Raw genomic sequence first — 22,393 nt, forward strand, 5'->3', positions numbered from 1 at the left:
ACCTCCCACATTACAGCATCCAGCATCACCCCCCACATTACAGCAACCGGCATCACCCCCCACATTACAGCAACCAGCATCACCCCCACATTACAGCATCCGGCATCACATCCCACATTACATCGTCCGGCATCACTCCCCACATTACAGCAACTGGCATCACCTCCCACATTAGAGCAACCGGCATCACTTCCCACATTACAGCAACCAGCATCACCCCCCACATTACAGCAACCAGCATCACCCCCCACATTACAGCAACCGGCATCACCTCCCACATTACAGCAACCAGCATCACCCCCCACATTACAGCAACCAGCATCACCCCCCACATTACAGCAACCGGCATCACCTCCCACATTACAGCATCCAGCATCACCCCCCACATTACAGCATCCAGCATCACCCCCACATTACAGCATCCAGCATCACCCCCACATTACAGCATCCAGCATCACCTCCCACATTACAGCATCCAGCATCACCCCCCACATTACAGCAACCGGCATCACCCCACACATTACAGCAACCAGCATCACCCCCACATTACAGCATCCGGCATCACATCCCACATTACATCGTCCGGCATGACTCCCCACATTACAGCATCTGGCATCACCTCCCACATTAGAGCAACCGGCATCACTTCCCACATTACAGCAACCGGCATCACCCCCACATTACAGCAACCAGCATCACCCCAACATTACAGCATCCAGCATCACCCCCACATTACAGCATCCGGCATCACCCACCACATTACAGCATCCAGCATGACCCCCCACATTACAGCGTCCAGCATGACCCCCCACATTACAGCGTCCAGCATGACCCCCCACATTACAGCAACCAGCATCACCCCCCACATTACAGCAACCAGCATCACCCCCACATTACAGCATCCGGCATCACCCCCACATTACAGCATCCGGCATCACCTCCCACATTACAGCGTCCGGCATCACCTCCCACATTACTGCGTCCAGCATGACCCCCCACATTACAGCAACCAGCATCACCCCCCACATTACAGCAACCAGCATCACCCCCACATTACAGCATCCAGCATCACCCCCACATTACAGCATCCGGCATCACCTCCCACATTACAGCAACCGGCATCACCTCCCACATTAGAGCAACCGGCATCACCCCCCACATTACAGCAACCGGCATCACCCCCCACATTACAGCATCCAGCATCACCCCCACATTACAGCATCCAGCATCACCCCCACATTACAGCATCCGGCATCACCCCCACATTACAGCATCCGGCATCACTCCCCACATTACAGCAACTGGCATCACCTCCCACATTAGAGCAACCGGCATCACTTCCCACATTACAGCAACCAGCATCACCCCCCACATTACAGCAACCAGCATCACCCCCCACATTACAGCAACCGGCATCACCTCCCACATTACAGCATCCAGCATCACCCCCACATTACAGCATCCAGCATCACCTCCCACATTACAGCAACCAGCATCACCCCCCACATTACAGCAACCGGCATCACCTCCCACATTACAGCAACCGGCATCACCCCCCACATTACAGCAACCGGCATCACCTCCCACATTACAGCATCCAGCATCACCCCCCACATTACAGCATCCAGCATCACCCCCACATTACAGCATCCAGCATCACCTCCCACATTACAGCATCCAGCATCACCCCCCACATTACAGCAACCGGCATCACCCCACACATTACAGCAACCAGCATCACCCCCACATTACAGCATCCGGCATCACATCCCACATTACATCGTCCGGCATCACTCCCCACATTACAGCAACCGGCATCACTTCCCACATTACAGCAACCAGCATCACCCCCCACATTACAGCAACCGGCATCACCCCCCACATTACAGCAACCGGCATCACCTCCCACATTACAGCAACCAGCATCACCCCCCACATTACAGCAACCGGCATCACCTCCCACATTACAGCATCCAGCATCACCCCCCACATTACAGCATCCAGCATCACCCCCACATTACAGCATCCAGCATCACCTCCCACATTACAGCATCCAGCATCACCCCCCACATTACAGCAACCGGCATCACCCCACACATTACAGCAACCAGCATCACCCCCACATTACAGCATCCGGCATCACATCCCACATTACATCGTCCGGCATGACTCCCCACATTACAGCAACTGGCATCACCTCCCACATTAGAGCAACCGGCATCACTTCCCACATTACAGCAACCGGCATCACCCCCACATTACAGCAACCAGCATCACCCCCACATTACAGCATCCAGCATCACCCCCACATTACAGCATCCGGCATCACCCCCCCACATTACAGCAACCAGCATCACCCCCCACATTACAGCAACCGGCATCACCCCCCACATTACAGCAACCGGCATCACCCCCCACATTACAGCAACCGGCATCACCCACCACATTACAGCGTCCAGCATGACCCCCCACATTACAGCGTCCAGCATCACCCCCCACATTACAGCAACCAGCATCACCCCCACATTACAGCATCCAGCATCACCCCCACATTACAGCATCCGGCATCACCTCCCACATTACAGCGTCCGGCATCACCTCCCACATTACTGCGTCCAGCATGACCCCCCACATTACAGCAACCAGCATCACCCCCCACATTACAGCAACCAGCATCACCCCCACATTACAGCATCCAGCATCACCCCCACATTACAGCATCCGGCATCACCTCCCACATTACAGCGTCCGGCATCACCTCCCACATTACTGCGTCCAGCATGACTCCCCACATTACAGCAACCGGCATCACCCCCCACGTTATAGCAATACCCTCTCCTACTTATTAGCAATACTTAGCCCCAAACACACTACAACATTGCCACCACCACGCCACCCCATACAACAGCAATACCACCAATTATACAGACGCCACTGTAGGAAACAATGTTTTGCTTTTTTCAAATCTCCCACAAAATAGCAACAACGAACAGAGTACTTACACACACATATAGGTAACAGGTACCCTTTTCCCTCAATTAAATAGTAATGGCAGAATTTTCATGAATCATTCCACATGAAATAAAACTAACATATATCTAAAAAAAACAGAACTATTGAATGATCAGTTGAACCCTCACGGCCACATTAAAAGTATTTCCATCTACAGCAAAATGTCAGAGAAAAATATTTTTGTTTTACTACAGTAATTGGATATGCGTCTTTTCTATTCATTTTAAATAACACAGTATATAAATTAAGGGGGATAGAGGAGGTGGGTGAGAAATAATTGGATGTGATCCATCAGTTTGATTAGATAGGAAACATTTAGATTATTTACCTGGAGACGTCTACCCCCTTGACTCACAGGCAGGGCTGACAAGAGGAATTTTGGGCCCCGATACAGCAACTTCTTTGGGCTCCCATCATATTCAACAATGAAAGACTTGCCTTTGGCAGAAGTTCATATGATGCCACACCATAGTGTGCCCAGTTCATATTATGCCACATCATAGAGCCCCAAGGTCATATTATGCCACATAGTATTACCCTCAATTCATATTTGGTCATGCAGAAGTGCCCACAAATCATGTTATGGCGTAGTAGTGCCCCCAAAACATATACCATACAGTAGTGCCCAGAAATCATATTATGTCACAACAGTGCCGCCAAATCATATTATGCCACAATAGTGACCCCAAATAACATTATGCCATAGTAGTGCCCCCAAATCATTAGTAAAGCTCAGACAAAAACTCATTCACAAATAAAAATTGGTACAGCATATCAGATACTGAGTGTGAGTCCCAAGAGCAGCTTAATACATCATTTACAATGCAAACAAAAATAGATATATTGACACAATTACAGATAAAATTTATGACAAGCAATGTTTTTTCCTCTTAATTAAAAATCTCTGTACAGATAAATATGCAAAAAACATTACAGCACAATAATGAGCAATACATAGTGTTAAACATTATTGGATACGCTGTAGTGTCCCCAGTTCAAGAAAGGATGGTTAAAAACATATTGCACACGAGAAAATATATGAACTTACCTGATTATGGCATCCTGTGTTCTGTTCTCCTACTGGGCGCGCTGGACGAGGAGGGATCAGCAGCTGTCAGCTCACACAGGCAGTCGGGAGCAGGAATAGAGGGCAGTGGTCGAAGCAGAAATTTAGGAGTGGGGGTATAGAAAATATAAGTGAATGGAGTATGAAGGCTTGATTTTTAATTTTTTTTAACACTTGTCCCCTCTGTGCATTTCCATTCTTCATTATTACTTGTGTTTAATGATAGCTGCATCCCTGACATTCGAATTCTTAAGATGTCTCTCCCTTTACACCTTCTTTTACCTATGCCCCTGCACCATCTTCTCCTTTGTCCCTTAACAGTTGTGGCTAAATACTTTTGGCCATATAATTTATGTATAACTGTATATCACTAATGATTTCAGATTTGCATTAAAAATATTACTACATTGAGATGAGATTTCTGGTGTATGAAGTTGTGGTGTTGCTGAGGGTTTTGTAAATGTGTAAATATAAGTTCTGGAGAGCATGGGGAGACAGATTTAGTAGGGACCCACAAAGCATTTTTCCCCATAAATTTTTTATCCAGCCATATTTTAGGTGTATTTAAACCAATTCAATAAAAATGTTAAAAGACAGACAAGTGAAACATATAATAAAGGATATCTGGCTGTCATCTCACTATCATGATTCATTTAAATGAGGCTTTTTCTTTTAGGAGAAAACCAGACAATTTGAAATTAAAGCAGACCTGCCCCCAACACACAACTGCACATTAATATATATCTGCACAGACACCCGTGGCTAAACACATGTCTACATTTACTGTTTGTTACAGTTGTATAGTCTATCTTTATTGTCTGTATGAAGCCCCACATCATGTTTTGCACTTTTGTAAATGTCACCCGACACTATGTCCCCAGGACTGGATCCCAAGTGGGTGGACAAAGTGTTGGAAAACATAGACCAGTGTGGGCTAACCTGTGACATTCCAGGTGTTGTGAAACTACAAGTCCCAGCATGCTTTGCCAATATATAGCAGCTTATTGCTGAAAGGGTATACTGGGACTTGTAGTTTCACAACACCTGGAGTGTCACAGGTTAGCCAACACTGATATAGACGATGTCAGGGGACAGGATCCTTGGGGAGCGATTTGTTTTATATTTCAAGGAGATCCTGTTCCTTGACAGCCCTCCCCCCCCTCTGCTTATCTAATATAAAAACAAGGTAAATGCCAAATTATTCATTAATACTGAAAAACAACAATGTGAAAACCAAAAAGAGGAATGATATATAATGGTTTCCTAATAAAGTAAACCAGAAATCAGGAATTAATTAATACAGTTTTTCTTATAGTGCATTATCTGTTTTATTTCAGGTCAGGAATTAATGGAACAATTTCAGTGCAAGCGCTAGATGGTCCTAAAGCCTCAATTGTACCCAGCATATACAGCTCCACCTCACAGCCTGGTTATACCATTCTGGATGTAGATGCAAATGCCCTGCTTTTTGTTGGTGGTTTGACTGGAAAAGTAAAGGTAATGAAAGATTTTTAAATTAATTTTATTATCAAGATGTCATGTTTTATTATTTCATGTAAAATGAATCAGACTTTCAATGGAAAACATGGTATACTTTTATTATATGTCTGGTATTTTTTAATATGTTATTCCTGTTTGGTGTGTTGCTGTAGAAGATTTAGTTTAGATTAAGGGGTATATTTAGTAAGCTGCAGTTTTAAAAAGTGGAGATGTGGCCTATAGCAACCAATTAGATTCTAGTTGTGATTTTGTAGAATGTACTAAATAAATGATAGCTGGAATCTGATTGGTTGCTATAGGCAACATCTCCACTTTTTCAAACCAGCAGTTTAGTAAATATACCCCTAAGTCTCATAGAGGGGGTTTCACCTTCAGATGACTTTAGGTTATTGATTTTGCATCCCCTTCTGCAACTTTTACTAGGTTCCTTCTGTGTTTTTCAGATAGGACTATAATATTAGAAAACTTTGTTTCCCTTGGATACAGCATAGCTCTACTATTCTCTGTGTTTTGGTACAATTGTGACTAGCTACCAACTCTCCTCCTCTTTGATACCCACCTCTCACTTCCGCCTCCAGGAATTCTCTTGCGCTGCTACCCATATATAGACAGCCTTACCCTGCCTGACCAGACTCTCCTCGAACCTTCAATCTTTCAAGCACTCTCTCAAAACCATGTTCTACCAGTTACAATCCCATGCTAACTTAAGTACCAATAGCTCCTATTGTCTCAGCATCCCTCTAGATTATAGGCCCTATATGATAGATCACATAACATACTGAAAGATGAATACAATTATATATATAAAATAACTATATCATAAGCAAAAATATGTCTGCAGTGGGAAGGAGTCCCCCCACCTGCCCCCTCACCAGGAAAACTAACAGTACAGTACTTAAATTACTGTAGCTACCCTCAAAGTACAAAATGTAAAAAATGTTCTGTAAAATAGGCCTTTACTAACATATTGAATATTTCATTAATTTGAGTCTGTTTACATTTACTATTTAGACACTCATCTTCTTCCCTAAGGCATATACTGTTTCATGGATTTTTCTGGAAATGGCAACACCACATCATAAAACATTAAATATAATGACAATTGTGTATTTATCCTATGTGCTGCAATTATAATTAAATATCATTTCATAATTTTTTCCAAAGTAATTAAAATAATATCTTAATGATTATAAAAGATTATATTTTCTGTGAGTAAGTATACAACTAAGAAATGATACCTTACAATATTAAATCCAATCGCGTATGAAAGCCTAACATTAAGAATTGAATTTTATAAGATAACTTAATAAACTAATGTTGGACAAAAGTGCTTTGTACACTGCTGAATAACAGAGGCAGATGGCAGGGTAATTAGCCAAGCTTAAGCACACTTTGTGCATGTACTGACATTTTGACTTCTTACATCACTGACAATTTGTCAATCTGAGGGCACAAAATAAAGGGCCAAGTTTTCTCTGGAGTTGTTAGTTACTTTAATACAATATATTTTTAGAGCACCATTTGTGTCCTTTAAGAAGTAGCAACCTGGTGACTAAGCCCCCAACTGGCATTATTATTTTATAGCTGCATAGCAACTGCAAAGATACAAATACATACTAGATGTAACGGACAGGGTCAGGTGCTGCATATAAATGTAACCTGTAAAGGGATGTTTTATATAATTATGTGAACAAGAATAGTCATAGCAGTACATGATAATGAAATTTGCTAAATTAAATGCAATTGGACCTCTTTTGTCCGACTTGTTTGCTTGTTTAATCATCTCCAATCAAGTCAGTGTAGTTGCAACATGCTAATCTAGATAGAACACAAAATGCAAAGTAACAAGATTAAGTAACATCATAATATATTAAATTACAAAGTTATTAAAAACAGTAATATTATAGAAGTGGAAAGTTAGTTATTTATAAGTTAAAGACAGCTAGCACCATAGTGTAGTATATAAAGAATGCAATGTGTATATAAACAGTACACAGTCTTGACCTGCCCCTTAGATTGGGCATAACAGTCACCAAAAATTGGGATTGTCCCACTAGAATCAGAACATTTGACACACTATCCTGGTCTCTCTAACCTGTTCTTGTCCCTTTCACCACCTGTGGCTGCTGGTTTCTTTAGTTGCGGCTTGTCTGGATCCTGGAATGTTGGTGGGGCTATTTGGAAAAAAATAGGTACATTTAAAAAATTCTACCCAGCCCCGGCGTTAAGTCAATAGTACCCACAATTAATAATTAAACCTTCCTCCAGCCCCAACATTAAAATAATAGTATTCCCATTTAATAAATAGATCTATAGCCCTCCACCCAACCCCAACATTAAATAGTATTCCCATTTAATAAATAAACCTATTTCCCTCCCTCCAAAAAGCCCCAGCAATAAATAAATAGCATTTACGAATAATAAATATACCTATTTCCCGCAACCAATGCTGCCATTAAATAATTAATATTCACATTAAATAAGTAGACCTCATTCTACCCAAACTCACCCCCACATTCAATTAATAGCCCCTAAACCACCCCATCTTAAATTAATAGTCTCCATGTTAAAATTAAATTGCCCCACCATCACCCCACAATCAAAATAGCTCCCATTAATTAGCCACCACCTACCTCAAACACACACACTAGATTGCCACAAGCCCCCTGTGCCATCACACATACACACCACATTCCACAAGCCCCTTGTGCCATCACTCACACCCACACTACATTGTCACAAGCCCCTTTCCGTCATACACACACACACACACACACACACACTACATTGCCACAAGCCCCCTTGCCATCACACACACACTACATTGCCACAAGCCTCATTGCCATCACACACACACTACATTGCCACAAGCCTCATTGCCATCACACACACACTACAATGCCACAAGCCTCATTGCCATCACACACACACACACACACACACACACACTACATTGCCACAAGCTCCCTTGCCATACACACACCTTCTACATTGACACAAGCCCCCCTCTGTCATCAAACACATTACATTGCCACAAGCCCCCTGTGCCATCACACACACATTACTGTGCCCCTTCATCACCACGCTGTGCCCCTTTATGATCTCACTGTGTCCTCCATACTTTTTTTGCTCCCGCCTACACCTGGCCCCCAATTATCACACTGCGCCATGCTGCTTTTGCTCCCCCCCTTCTCCTGGCACCCCTTCATCACACTGTGCCATGCTGCTTTTTTTCCCCCCTTCTCCTGGCTCCCCTTCATCACCTTGTACCATGCTGTTTTTGCTCCCTCCTTCATCACTCTTTGTCATGCCTTTTCCCCCTTCATCACTTTGTGACATTCTGTCCCCTGCCCTTCATCACTCTGTGCCATTTTGCTCTCTTATTGGATTATTTCTTCTTTTTTCTTCTCTCATTCTCTTCTGTCTTCTTCCTTGCCTGCTGGCTCCTCTCCGCGCCGCTTCTGACTGAATATGTTGGGCGTGATGACGTCACGACATTCAGTGCAAATGGAGGAGGGGCGCTGGCACTTCAATCAAATAAGTTTTGGTTTTTTTTTTGTTTTTTTTTAAAGTACCCTGCTCCCCACACAAACAAAGGGGTCGGAGCTATCAGGCATCAAGGCCCAACGGGGAATAACCCGGCGGGTCAGTCAGACCCTGTTTGGGGCTAGTGTAAGTTATATGTAAAACCTAATGGTTTTGATCCTAGAGCTGCCAGGCTCATGATGGTTGTGGTAAAACCAGATGGGACCTCATGCCCCGCCCCTATTTCACCCCACCCAGAACTAGCCTGGCAGCACTAGGGTTAAAACCTAGAGGAAGGGGAGACACCACGCATGTTTGTTTTTTTTACAATATATTTTTAAACACTTTAGAGAGCTGGCAGGTCAAGCGGCTGTAATGCTGCCCGATCCACCGACTCAGCAGGTGCTGATAGGTACATATGTACCTGCAGCACGTGAGTACTACAGAGGCCTGCATCCAAATTCAACAGGCCATAAATCTTGTGATCCGTGGCTAGATAAATTCGGGAGCATGCAAATCCAAATTACGGGCGTCGTATTCTGAGCACTAGTCGTGCTCAGAAAACCTGTTGTAATGAATCAGGCTCATTGTCTCTAGCAGACTGTAAAACAATACTTTTCATGGCAGTACTTCATGGCAGCAACAACTGCCCTTGAGTACTGGGTACAGTGATTGTGATTTCAGGATCAACACCTACTACACCAGCTCCACTACAAAATTGTTAGACACAAGACACTCGACCAAAAATGAACACCACATGAATCCAAACAATCATTCTACCTAGCACTCCATGGCAACAACAAGCGGAGTACTACTTTTTAACTAGTCTTACCAGATGGTAGACCACTATGTTTTTAGGTCATGTGAGACTTCATACAAGCAGAGCACATAGGTAAAAACAGTATAAAACAAAGTTGCAATTTTTAGATGTCTGTACTTTATATTGTAAGCATGTGGCCTCTAATTCCTGTATGTTTATAATTATCACCTGCCTGATCATTACAGAAACCTGATGCTGTTAAAACAACAACATTCTCTGGCTGTATGGGAGAAACATTTTTGGATAGCAAGCCAATTGGACTGTGGAATTACAGGGACCGAGAAGGTGACTGCAAAGGATGCTCTATCAGGTAAATAATATTTTTAAGCACATTATTTGTATTTTTGTGTTGTGTGTGTTGCACCCCATATCATTTGTTGTGCTTTAAAATTTATTTTATAGCACAAATACATCTAAGGCAAAAATATTTTTATGTGTGTGCTGGGATAATCACTTTGTGTGCACTGCTTCATGACTTACCTAACAAAATGTTTATTGTGTGGTTCTACAAGATGTCTTCTATATAAAAAATATAACATGTATTTTCTGTCATTGCCCAATGTTTCACTCAAATTTGTTGAAAAATCAACTGGAAAAATCGTGCCCAGTGGAAATGCAGGTGGTAATTGTTTTTAGTGATTCCTAATGATTTTGGTTATAAATAAATTCTCTCTTTATAGTCCGCAGATTGCAGATAGTGAAGGGACTGTCCAGTTTGATGGAGAGGGATATGCGCTGGTCAGCCGCCCAGTTCGATGGAACCCTAATATTTCTACAATAATGTTTAAATTCAAAACATTTTCTACAAATGCATTGCTTATGTACCTGGCATCACATGACTTGGTGAGAAAAGTATGCTTAAGTGAGACAATGTATGTGAACTAAAAAAAGTGATATTTTCATTGAGGTAGGAAATAGGTAAATACACTTTTCATAAACTGAGTACACACTATAGCTTTTCACTCGATTATCGTGCCAATCACACAACAAATGACTGTTAGGTCTGATATCGCATTAGTGTGCACGCTCCCTTGAACATGTTTTATTGTCCCAAACCCCATTTTATTGTTTCATTTGTGTTAGGAACCCCTCCAGCCAGTACTTCAAAACCCGGAGTCTGCTCTGAAGTCAGGTGTTCACTGGAGCCCCTAGTGGTGGGGACAGACTTGGCCACAGACAGCAGAGGGTCGTGAGATGAGTAGTGACTGGGAAGAACCCAGCAATGGAGGGTAGAATCAAACAGCAGAATCAAATGCGGGCAAGGGTCGAGAGCCGGCAGCAGACAACGAATCCAAAAACAAGCGAGGTCAGAAGTCACAAGCAATACAACAGGGTCCAGAAACAAGCCAAGGGTCATACACGGGAGATCAGGTCTAGCGAAAACAATCAAGGAGCAGAAACAGGAACAGGGAGCCTAGCTACACTGGGAGCTATAACTGGCAGTGAGGCCCTGTCCTCACTGACTTAAATAGTGAGGAACACCAATAGCAGCAGAGTGCCAGTGAGACTCCTCCCTAACTCCAATAACCCCTATGTAAGGCCATAATGCCCTGTATAAAGGACATAAGGATGCACAATATAAGTGCAGCTAATACAAAAGGTGCCATGCAAAAATACACAGGGAATGAACAAAAGTATTACTTACCTCTGTTCGCATGCGCCCGGCTGTAGGAGCGCTGGCCAGGCGCTGCAGCAGAGGAGACAGAGCGTCCCAGTTGTTGCCCAAGCAACCGGGATGCGGAGGCCAGAAGTGACGTCCCGGTCATCATGGAGACGGCCGGGATGCCTGGGGAAACCGGAACTGAGCCGCCGCGGTAACAGTACCCCCCCCCCCCTTGAGGAGGGGTCAAGGCACCCCGACCTCCAGGTTTCCCAGGATGCTTTTTAAAAAAGCCCTTAATAAGTTTGTTAGCATGGAGATGCCTCCGTGGCACCCAAGACCGTTCCTCCGGGCCATAGCCCTTCCAGTGGACCAAAAACTGGATTTGGCTTTGCGCCTTTTTGGAGTCTAGAATTCTTTCAACGATGAACTCTTGGTGCCCTTTGACTGAGACAGGACGAGGTCTGTGCAATTTATGTGGCCTGAACCTATGCGACCCTGTGAGCGCTTTCAGCAAGGAACAACGGAAATTATTAGGGATCTTGAGTGAAGGAGGAAGTTTCAACTTAAACGCCACAGGGTTAATTTGTTTAATAATGGAGAAGGGTCCAATGAACCTGGGACCTAACTTCCTACAGGGTTGCTTGAGTTTAATGTTGCGGATAGACAGCCACACCTTGTCCCTGACTTTGAAAAGACATGGTCCACGGTGCCGATCAACAAAATGTTTAGACTTGAATGAAGCCTGTTTGAGGGCAATGTGAACTTTTCTCCATATCCGGAACAGATGAGAAATCGAAGAACGAGACTTAGAATGACTCGGGACTTCTAGCGAGTTGGACCGAGGATGAAATCCAAGGTTGCAGAAAAATGGGGACACTAACGTAGAAGAATGATACGAGTTGTTGTAGGCAAACTCTGCCCATGGAAGCAGAGCAGCCCAATCACTATGGCATTTGGTTACATACAAACGGAGAAATTGCTCAAGGGATTGGTTAACCCTTTCTGTTTGTCCGTTGGACTGTGGATGATACCCTGATGACAGACAAATTTTGATTCCCAATTGGGTACAGAAAGCTCTCCAGAAGGTGGCGACAAATCGGGAGCCACGGTCCGAGACAATGTTAACGGGGAGTCCATGGAGCTTGAAAACGTGCTGAATAAATAGGGACGCCAATATTTTAGCACATGGCAATCCTACAAGAGGGATGAAGTGGGCCATCTTGCTAAATCTGTCTATTATCACCCAGATGGTGTTAAAGCTGGATGAGCGAGGTAGTTCCACGATGAAGTCCATAGATATGTGTATCCAGGGTCTCACTGGAACAGACAGGGGCATAAGAAGACCTGCTGGAAGTTTGCGAGAAGACTTATTCCTGGCACAGGATTTACAGGATAAAACAAACTCTCTGGTATCCGCAGACAAGGAGGGCCACCAGACAGAATGAGACAGAAGTTCCAACGTCTTGGATACTCCAGGGTGACCCGAGGTTTTATTATCGTGGCATTCAGCGAGAACCGTCCTCAGATAATCAGGTACAAATAGTTTACTCCTGGGGATAGCCGATGGTGCCAAATGTTGGAGGCCCCGGAAGGTCGTGCCGAGATCCTGAGTCAGACCAAGGACTATTTTGGATGCCAGAATAATAAAGGTAGGTTCTGCGAGGGGAGGATGAGAGGCGATAAAGCTGCGAGAAAAGGCATCCGCCTTAGTGTTCTTGGATCCTGGCCGAAAGGTAATAGTGAATTTGAAGCGGGAGAAGAAAAGGACCCACCGGGCTTGTCTGGAATTCACAATTTTGGCGGATTGTATATATTGTAAATTTTTGTGGTCGGTATATACCGAGATTACATGGTTAGCTCCTTCTAGCCAGTGACGCCACTCTTCAAACGCCCACTTGATTGCCAGCAACTCCCGATTACCAACATCGTAATGGGTTTCTGCTGAGGAAAATTTCCTGGAGAAAAATGCACAGGGGTGCAGACAGTGATCATTGAGATCCTTCTGAGAAAGGATGGCACCGGCCCCGACGTCAGAGGCGTCTACTACGACAATAAAAGGTAGATCCGGATTGGGATGTCGTAGGACAGATGCGGAGATGTAGGCCTCTTTGAGGGCTTTAAAAGAAGTTAAAGCAGTGGAAGACCAATTAACAGTATCGGCCCCTTTTTGGGTAAGGGCAGTAATAGGAGCCACTAGCACTGAGAATGACCGGATGAATCGCCTGTAATAATTAGCGAATCCTAAAAATCTCTGAATGGCTTTTAGATTGCTTGGTCGGATCCATTCGAGAACTGCCTGGACCTTATTGGGATCCATAGAGAAGCCACAAGGAGAGATGACATATCCGAGGAACATGACCTGGGTGATTTCAAACTCGCATTTCTCAAGTTTGGCAAAGAGGCAGTGCTGGCGTAGTTTGAAGAGGACCTTTTTGACATGTGTACGGTGCTGCTCCAGTGATTTGGAATAGATCAATATGTCGTCGAGGTATACCACAACGAACTTTCCCAGAAATTCTCGTAAAACATCGTTAATAAAATCTTGGGACACCACGGGGGCATTACATAGGCCAAAGGGCATGACCCGATATTCATAATGGCCTGAATGAGTGTTGAAGGCCGTCTTCCACTCATCCCCCTTTTTGATCCGGACCAAATTATATGCCCCTCTCAGATCAATCTTGGAGAAGATCATGGCTTGTTTGATCTGATCAAAGAGCACGGAGATGAGCGGCAAAGGGTAGGTATTCTTCACGGTAATCCCATTCAGACCCCAATAGTCTATGCACGGGCGGAGGCTCCCATCTTTTTTTGCCACAAAGAAGAAACCCGCTCCTACGGGTGATTTAGACGGTTGAATGAATCCCTTACGTAGGTTTTACTGCACATAGTCATCCATAGCCTTAGTCTCAGGAATGGACAGGGCATATAACCTTCCATTAGGAAGCTTGGGATCCGGAACCAGATCAATGGAGCAATAGTAGCTACGATGTGGGGGCAGAGAGTCTGCTTCCTTCTTAGAGAACACGTCGTGAAACTCATGGTAAGGTAAAGGAAGAGATTCAGGACAAGGCTAAACAACCAGAAGAGGTAGGACAAGACAATTTGAAGAACAAGCCTTACTCCACCGTAGGATTTCCCCAGTGCTCCAATCAATGTGAGGATTGTGGAGTTGGAGCCAAGGATGCCCCAGGATCAATGGTACGGAGGAACAGGGAATCAAGAAGAATGAAAGAACTTCTGAATGGAGAGCTCCCACAGTAAGGTGCAAAGGAGGAGTTTGAGATGAGATCCTTCCATCAGTCAACGGTCTATCGTCCAGTCCGCAGACTGTGATTTCTGAGTTCAAGTTTACTGAAGGAATACCAAGTGCTTTGGCAAAGTTCACATCCCAAAAATTTCCAGCTGCACCACTGTCTAGAAAAGCAGAGATGGAAACGGATCTATTTCCATACATGATCCGAGCAGGGATGAGGACGGAATTCTTGAAAGAGACCATTTGGAGACCTAGGTGTACCTCTTTCTTTACTCCTTCCTGTACCTCTTCCTTTACTTCCCGCCTTGTTAGGACAGTTACGCAAGAGGTGCCCCTTATTGCCACAGTATAGACATAGCCCCTGCGACCGCCGCCTGGATCTTTCCTCAGGGGACAGGCGATAAGCCCCTAACTGCATGGGCTCAGGCAAGTCCCGAGGGACCGGGTAGACGGCTGAAGAGGACCAGGATGGCGAGGCGGCTTCCTTCTCGGACCTCCTTTCTTTGATCCTGCGGTCAATCTTAATAACTAATTGCATTAAGGCCTCCAGGGAAGGTGACGAAGGGTACTGGACCCAGGAGTCCTTTATCTGCTCCGAGAGCCGTAGCCGGAACTGACTCCGTAGTGCGGGGTCATTCCACTGGCTGTCGCCCGACCAACATCTGAGCTCGGCACAATACTCTTCTGCTGTACGCCGCCCTTGTCTTAGCGCGCTTAGGTGTGATTCAGCAGAGGCCACCCTGTCTGGGTCATCATATAGGAGACCAAGGGCATTGAAGAAGGCGTCCACGGACTGCAGAGCAGGATTAACAGAGGTCAAACTGAACGGCCAGAATTGGGGATCGCCCTGAAGTAAGGAGATGATTATACCAAACCTCTGTTGCTCCGAACCCGAGGAACGGGGCCTGAGGCGGAAATATAGCTTGCAGCTCTCTTTAAAATTCCGGAACAGGGTTCTATCCCCAGAGAAACGGTCCGGAAGATTTAACTTCGGCTCAGGGGCAGGTGCCAGAGTTGCTTGTGAGGCCTTGGCGGCTTCTTCCTGAGCAGAAAGTCTGAGCGAAAGGTCCTGAACCACCTGTGAAATGGCCTGGATCTGCCCTGCTAGGACTTGAGCCGGGCTGGGATCCATTGGAGGGAAATGGAATTGTTTTTTGGGCCAGTTATAATGTTAGGAACCCCTTCCAGCCAGTACTTCAAAACCCGGAGTCTGCTCTGAAGTCAGGTGTTCACTGGAGCCCCTAGTGGTGGGGACAGACTTGGCCACAGACAGCAGAGGGTCGTGAGATGAGTAGTGACTGGGGAGAACCCAGCAATGGAGTGTAGAATCAAGCAGCAGAATGAAATCCGGGCAAGGATAGAGGGCCGGCAGCAGACAACGAATCCAAAAACAAGCCGAGGTCAGAGGTCACAAGCAATACAACAGGGTCCAGAAACAAGCCAAGGGTCATACACGGGAGATCAGGTCTAGCGAAAACAATCAAGGAGCAGAAACAGGAACAGGGAGCCTAGCTACACTGGGAGCTATAACTGGCAGTGAGGCCCTGTCCTCACTGCCTTAAATAGCGAGGAACACCAATAGCAGCAGAGTGCCAGTGAGACTCCTCCCTAACTCCAATAACCCCTATGTAAGGCCATAATGCCCTGTATAAAGGACATAAGGATGCACAATATAAGTGCAGCTAATACAAAAGGTGCCATGCAAAAATACACAGGGAATGAACAAAAGAATTACTTACCTCTGTGCGAATGCACCCGGCTGTAGGAGCGCTGGCCGGGCGCTGCAGCAGAGGAGACAGAGCGTCCCGGTTGTTGCCAAGGCAACCGGGACGTGGATGCCGGAAGTGACGTCTCCATGACGATCGGGACGCCTAGGGAAACCGGAAGTGAGCCGCGGCGGCCCGTCGGGGAGCCGCGGCTCGTAACAATTTGATTTTATAATCGGATTAAAACTCTATAGACAATGGAACGATGTTGGGCAAATTCTGAAGTGTGTATGCACTCACGATCAGCAGTGTAGGCAGATCCTCAAAAAGTTTACAGACTCACATTCTTTTCAGCAGATGGTTATGACAGATGAAGATCTGAAAGCAAATCATGTAAAATTGTGTAAGTGTGCACGCATGAATCGGCATGCTGACCTGGACTTTCAGTCGCTGGTAAAATTAGTTAAAGATATTGGATAAGTTTTCTGTAGTGTGAACCAGCTTTAGACCTATCACTGCAGTTTTGTAAAATATTGTCACCCCCTTACAAGAAGTAATAGATACACCCCACAGCTTTCTGTCAATGATTAAAGCAGGGCAAACATTGCTCTGAATGTGCAGCATCACAGATAAAATATATCTTTCCTTAAGAAACTGCAAATGTCTTCTGAGCACTAATGCTCTTCTTCTTCAGTCCATGCCATCAGTAAGAAGTTAATAGAATAACACTAACTATCTTGTTACAATGGCTTCTGTCAAGAGTTGAGATATAATAGGCAGCAAGTGAACAGTCAGTTCTTGAAGTTGATGTTTTGGAAACAGGAAAAATGGGCAAATGTAAGGATCTGAGCAACTTTGACAAGAGCTGACTTGTGATGACTAGATGACTGGGTCAGAGCATCTCCAAAATGTCAGGTCTTGTGCAGTGTTTCCAGTATGAAGTGGTTAGTACCTACCAAAAGTAGTCCAAAGCAACACAAATTGTGAATCAACAACAGGGTCACTGGCACTCAAGGCTAATTGATGAACGTGGGGAGCGATGGTCCAGTCCCACAGAAGAGCTACTGTAACACAAATTGCTGAAAAAGTTAATTCTGGCTATGATAGTAAGGTGTCAGAACACACATGTGGCTGCGTGGCCGCAGACCGGTCGGAGTGCCCATACTGACCCCTGTCCACTGACGAAAACCCCTACAATGGGCATATGAGTGCCAGAACTGCACCATGAAGCAATGGAAGAAGCTGGCCTGGACTGATGATTCATGTTTTCGTTTACATGATGTGGAAGGCCTGTGCGTCATTTACCTGGGGAAGAGGTAACATCTAGATGCACTATGGGAAGAAGGCAAGCTGGCAGAGGCAGTGTGATGCTCTGACAAAGTTTTGCTGGGAATTCTTGGATCCTGGCCTTCATGTGCATGTTACTTTGACACGTACCACCTATTTTTGGTTGTCTGTTTATTTCCAGTACTTTTGCACAGCGAATTCACCAAGATCTGAGATTAGAGTAGAAGTGACACAGAATCAGCAACAGGATTGTTTCAGATAAGCCTCCTATTCTATTATGTGTGGTATGTAAATTCACTGTTATTTTGGGTGTTGCACTTTTATTGGCAGTACTACACTATTTTTGGTTGTCTCCTTTATTTCCAATACTCCTGCTTGGAACTACAAGGCACCTTGATATTTTAATTTACCAAGATCTGGGGATAGTAGTACATATTGATAGTGCATCTGGTACACATATGACTGAGCACCTTAATTTTACTTTTTGCTCTGTACTGTACACCTAACTACTACACTGTAAAGCTGGGTACACACAAATGCAATCTTACTTCGATTTTTTTTAACGATTTTATCAATAACTGAAAGTCCCGATGACCATACAGATTCACGAGTACACATCTACATGATTTACTGTCAGATCTGAGATCTGCATCTGTCATAACCATTTTCTGAAAGGATTGTGACTGCTGGTCCTGAGTGCCTGCTGGTCCTGAGTGCCTGCTGGTCCTGAGTGCATACACACTTCCACATTTACCTGACATCGTTCCATCGTAGATCGTGACTATTAGGAGGTTTAGAAAATCAAATCAGACAATACGATGTGCTTTGGTACGATATAACATGATCTTGGGAGTGTACACACTAATGAAATTTCTGCCCAAACGGCCATTTATTGTATGATCTGCACGATAACTGCATTAGCGTGTACCAGGCTTAAGGCACCTTTTTTTTTCTCCTGAAATGCAGATTTGTATATGGGTTGTGTACACTTAAAAGTAAAATAATGTAATGTTAAGCACTATTATATTTACAAACAATGTAAATAGATTTGCCTTGAAATTGTTATGTAATCCCTAAGGGTGCCTTGAACTAAAAAAGTTTGGGATCCACTGGTGTAGTCTACTGGTGTAGTGTAATTAATACTCAGGCTAGAAGATAATTAATGTATATGTGTGAATGCATTTCTTCTGTATTTGTATTATCTCCATTTATTACTGTTTTATTTGTGTTTGTAAAATAGATGTGTGTTTTCTTTATAAAAATCAGTTTATTAGATGTTTCACTGTGACATTAAAACTCACTTTTTCTAAGTCATATTTACAGTCAGTGTCGGTTGATACCTATTAATATACTGTATGGTTTCATTCATTCCAGAACAAAATTTGTTATGCGAAAAAGCTATGAAAGATATATGTGTCCTCCACTATAGTCTTTTGCTTTTCATTTTTTAACAGAAAGATTTCATGAGTGTCGAGTTGAGTGATGGACGTATAAAAGTTAGCTATGATCTGGGATCAGGGACGGCCTTTGCAGTTAGCAACAGGAATCATAATGATGGAAAATGGAAATCTTTTACCCTCTCCAGAATACAGAAACAAAGTAGGTATTCCTGTGCATTCACCGCATGTACTCAAATTGGGTCTATTTATAGAAGCTATAATGTACATAAAAGAAACATTTTTGCAATTATACCTAATCATACTTTGATCAGTCAAATGACACACTTGCCAGTTTTTCCTACGTATAAGCAAAATATCACTACAGAAAAGCCTACTCCAGCTCAGAGTGAGGAGAGATCATTATATATAATAGATTGATTACTGTCCAGCCAAAGAAGTCTAAGGGGTAATCAAGCTGCAGGTTTGAAAAAGTGGAGATGTTGCCTATAGCAACCAATCAGATTCTAGTTATCATTTATTTAGTAAATTATATAAAATAACAGCTAGAATCTGATTGGTTGCTATAGGCAACATCTCCAATTTTGAAACCCACAGCTTGATAAATATACCCCATAGCATGATTAGAATAATGTGTTTGCTTTTACATTCTACTGTACATAATGCCAATTAAATACATTAGAGGTATTACATTATACACTTTTTAAAGTATTTGTTGCCTAATAAACTCAGTCTGTTTAAGCACTCCTCTGCTTTATCAATAGAACCCATTGTGGCATTGAGCAGTCATCACTGTCACAGCAGTTTAATCAGTTTTTTTTAGTCCCACAGCAGAAAAATATGTTTTATTTACATTTGTTAGGAAAGAATACTTTACTAATACATATCCTTGTGGAAGTGACATACTGTCAGTGCCACAATCAGTTGCCCCTTGACTGTAACAGAACCAAATGAGCATTCCCCACATTATTATTCCTGTAGCCTTATTAGGATTTGTCACTTTTCTCTGGCAAACTTGATCTATAGATTTTTCCACTCACAAGTATTATTTTCTTATTATTTTCTAGCCAATTTTTCCATTGTGGATATGGATAGCAACGAAGAGGACAAAAGTATCACAATGGCAACTGGAAGTAACTTTGGCCTTAATTTAAAAGCTGATGAGAAGATCTTTTTTGGAGGCCTGCCAGTACGGCGGAATCTAAGGTAAAAAAAAGTTTCATATTTGCAGCTAGTTATTTGTTATCTTCCACATTCTGCATGGAATGTGTATCTACCTATTCTCATATGTGATCTAAAATCTTCACAGTTCTATATTTGTTAGACTGACCTGATTGTCAGTAGTACATCCAGATGTCCACTAAGTATCTCAGTGGACCCAACTAGAATGTATGATACAGGAAAACATGACAACTGTAGATGGACATTAAATATCAGATAAATTGTGAGCAGGTTCTTAGTACAACGGGAGTCACTTCCTTGTCATTGTGAGATTCATAGTGATAGCTCTCAGGGTGGTTTTATCGCTTGAAAGGGAGGGATCAATTCATTTTGCAGCACTGGTGCTGGTATTAATGCAGATAGCACTGGGCCTGAGAAAGATGCATATGTAATTTTGCTTGGCCTTAGGTGGCGGAAGTTTTCCTTGGATTGGAATAGATCGTAAAACAGAGTACACTTTTTTTTTGTAAATTAGTGAAATGTACTTTTTTTAATTTGATGTTCTGACATTCAAAAATAAGTAAACATAGAGAGAAAGGAGAATAAAAATGTGTATATTAGGGCACTACGGGAACCAATTCAATAAAACATATATCAAACTTTATTGGTATGCATTAAAATTTTACTCCATTAAATCATTTATAAACGAAATTAGTGAAATATTAAAACATGAATGTTGGAATGAGAACCTGGAAAATTTGCTGTTAAGACTAGCAGATAAACACTGCTAGGACGCGCCATACGACCCTATAATGTATGTTCATCTACTGGTGTGGTTAGATCCCTGTTACTTATTTGTTAGGTATTAATGTTGCCTCATTACTATGGGCAGTATGGTCAGCCCAAGTTTGATAATGTGGATGGGGTATTTTGATCCAATATTTGGGTCCCTACTTTAAAATTATTTAAGGCACATTGTTATATATTAACTCTGGCTGATGCATCTGTGTCATTGCAAATAAGTGCAGTTTATTGCAAATAAGCACAGCCTATTAGGAGCGTTCGTGATTATATTAATCACTCCCTAATTAGTCATGCAAATGGGGTATCTCTAATATGATATCCTTAAGCCCCTTCATTTATATTGAAAGAGCTCCTATGTAGATACTTTATACATGGAAATAGCACATCGTTCTAAACAGGATTCAATTCATCTCCCCTAAGTGGTATATCTAGTAGCACACCATAGACTCGTAAATATGTAGTGTTAATATAAAGAGCTGTCAGCACGTGTATATTCAACGCACATTTTGATAATAATAGCTTTATCAAGGCAACCCAACTGAGCCTTTCTATTGGTTTTTTATAGCGGAGTGGCCTCCCACTCATGATGTCATGCCTAGCAACGTATATTAGTAACAGTATATACATCCATTGACTGCCGACTAGTGAAAATAAGGCATCCACCCAACGATAACTCTGATCTATCAATATCGCTACATCATCATCACTATTTATTTATATAGTGCCACTGATTCCGCAGTGCTGTACTGAGAACTCACTCACATCAGTCCCTGCCCCAGTGGAGCTTACAGTCTAAATTCCCTAACATACATACACAAACGGCAGAGAGAGAGATGCTAGCAGCCAATTAACCTACTAGTATGTTTTTGGAGTGTGAGGAAACCGGAGCACCCGGTGAAAACCCATGCAAACACGGGTGGAACATACATGAAAATAAATAGCAATTCAAGTAAGAGAAATACACACTCATGTCTTTTATAAAGAACAAAGGTATCGTTTAAAGTAAATAGTTCAATGAAATAAATCCAAGAGAAGAAATTATTCTATTGCGTCAGTTCATACTAGGTGATCATAGATTTTATCATTATGTATCATCTTGTATATTAAATTTTATGATGAATAATATACCTGTCAGTTCGACATGGACATTATAAATATTGAGGCTAACTTATTGAAATGGCATATAAAGAAACAAAAGGGGGGGGGGATTAGTGTATGACTCATTGCACTAGTGATATGGATCTATATCATAAATT

The 22,393-nt window shown here is 43.1% G+C and overlaps 1 protein-coding gene across 4 annotated transcripts in view; it reads left to right on the forward strand.

The window, feature by feature from the left end:
- The window catches only part of LAMA2 (laminin subunit alpha 2), a 711,555-nt gene that overhangs the window by 632,243 nt on the left and 56,919 nt on the right, over window positions 1-22,393 (forward strand). For all 4 annotated transcript variants that reach the window (XM_075203053.1, XM_075203052.1, XM_075203054.1 and 1 more), the window contains 5 exons: window positions 5,416-5,575; window positions 10,109-10,233; window positions 10,604-10,766; window positions 19,230-19,374; window positions 20,240-20,378. In XM_075203053.1, coding sequence (XP_075059154.1) covers window positions 5,416-5,575; window positions 10,109-10,233; window positions 10,604-10,766; window positions 19,230-19,374; window positions 20,240-20,378 — 732 coding nt within the window. The remainder of the gene's footprint in view (window positions 1-5,415; window positions 5,576-10,108; window positions 10,234-10,603; window positions 10,767-19,229; window positions 19,375-20,239; window positions 20,379-22,393) is intronic.

Source organism: Mixophyes fleayi, chromosome 3 (assembly GCF_038048845.1).
Source record: "Mixophyes fleayi isolate aMixFle1 chromosome 3, aMixFle1.hap1, whole genome shotgun sequence".
NCBI classification, from domain to species: domain Eukaryota; kingdom Metazoa; phylum Chordata; class Amphibia; order Anura; family Limnodynastidae; genus Mixophyes; species Mixophyes fleayi.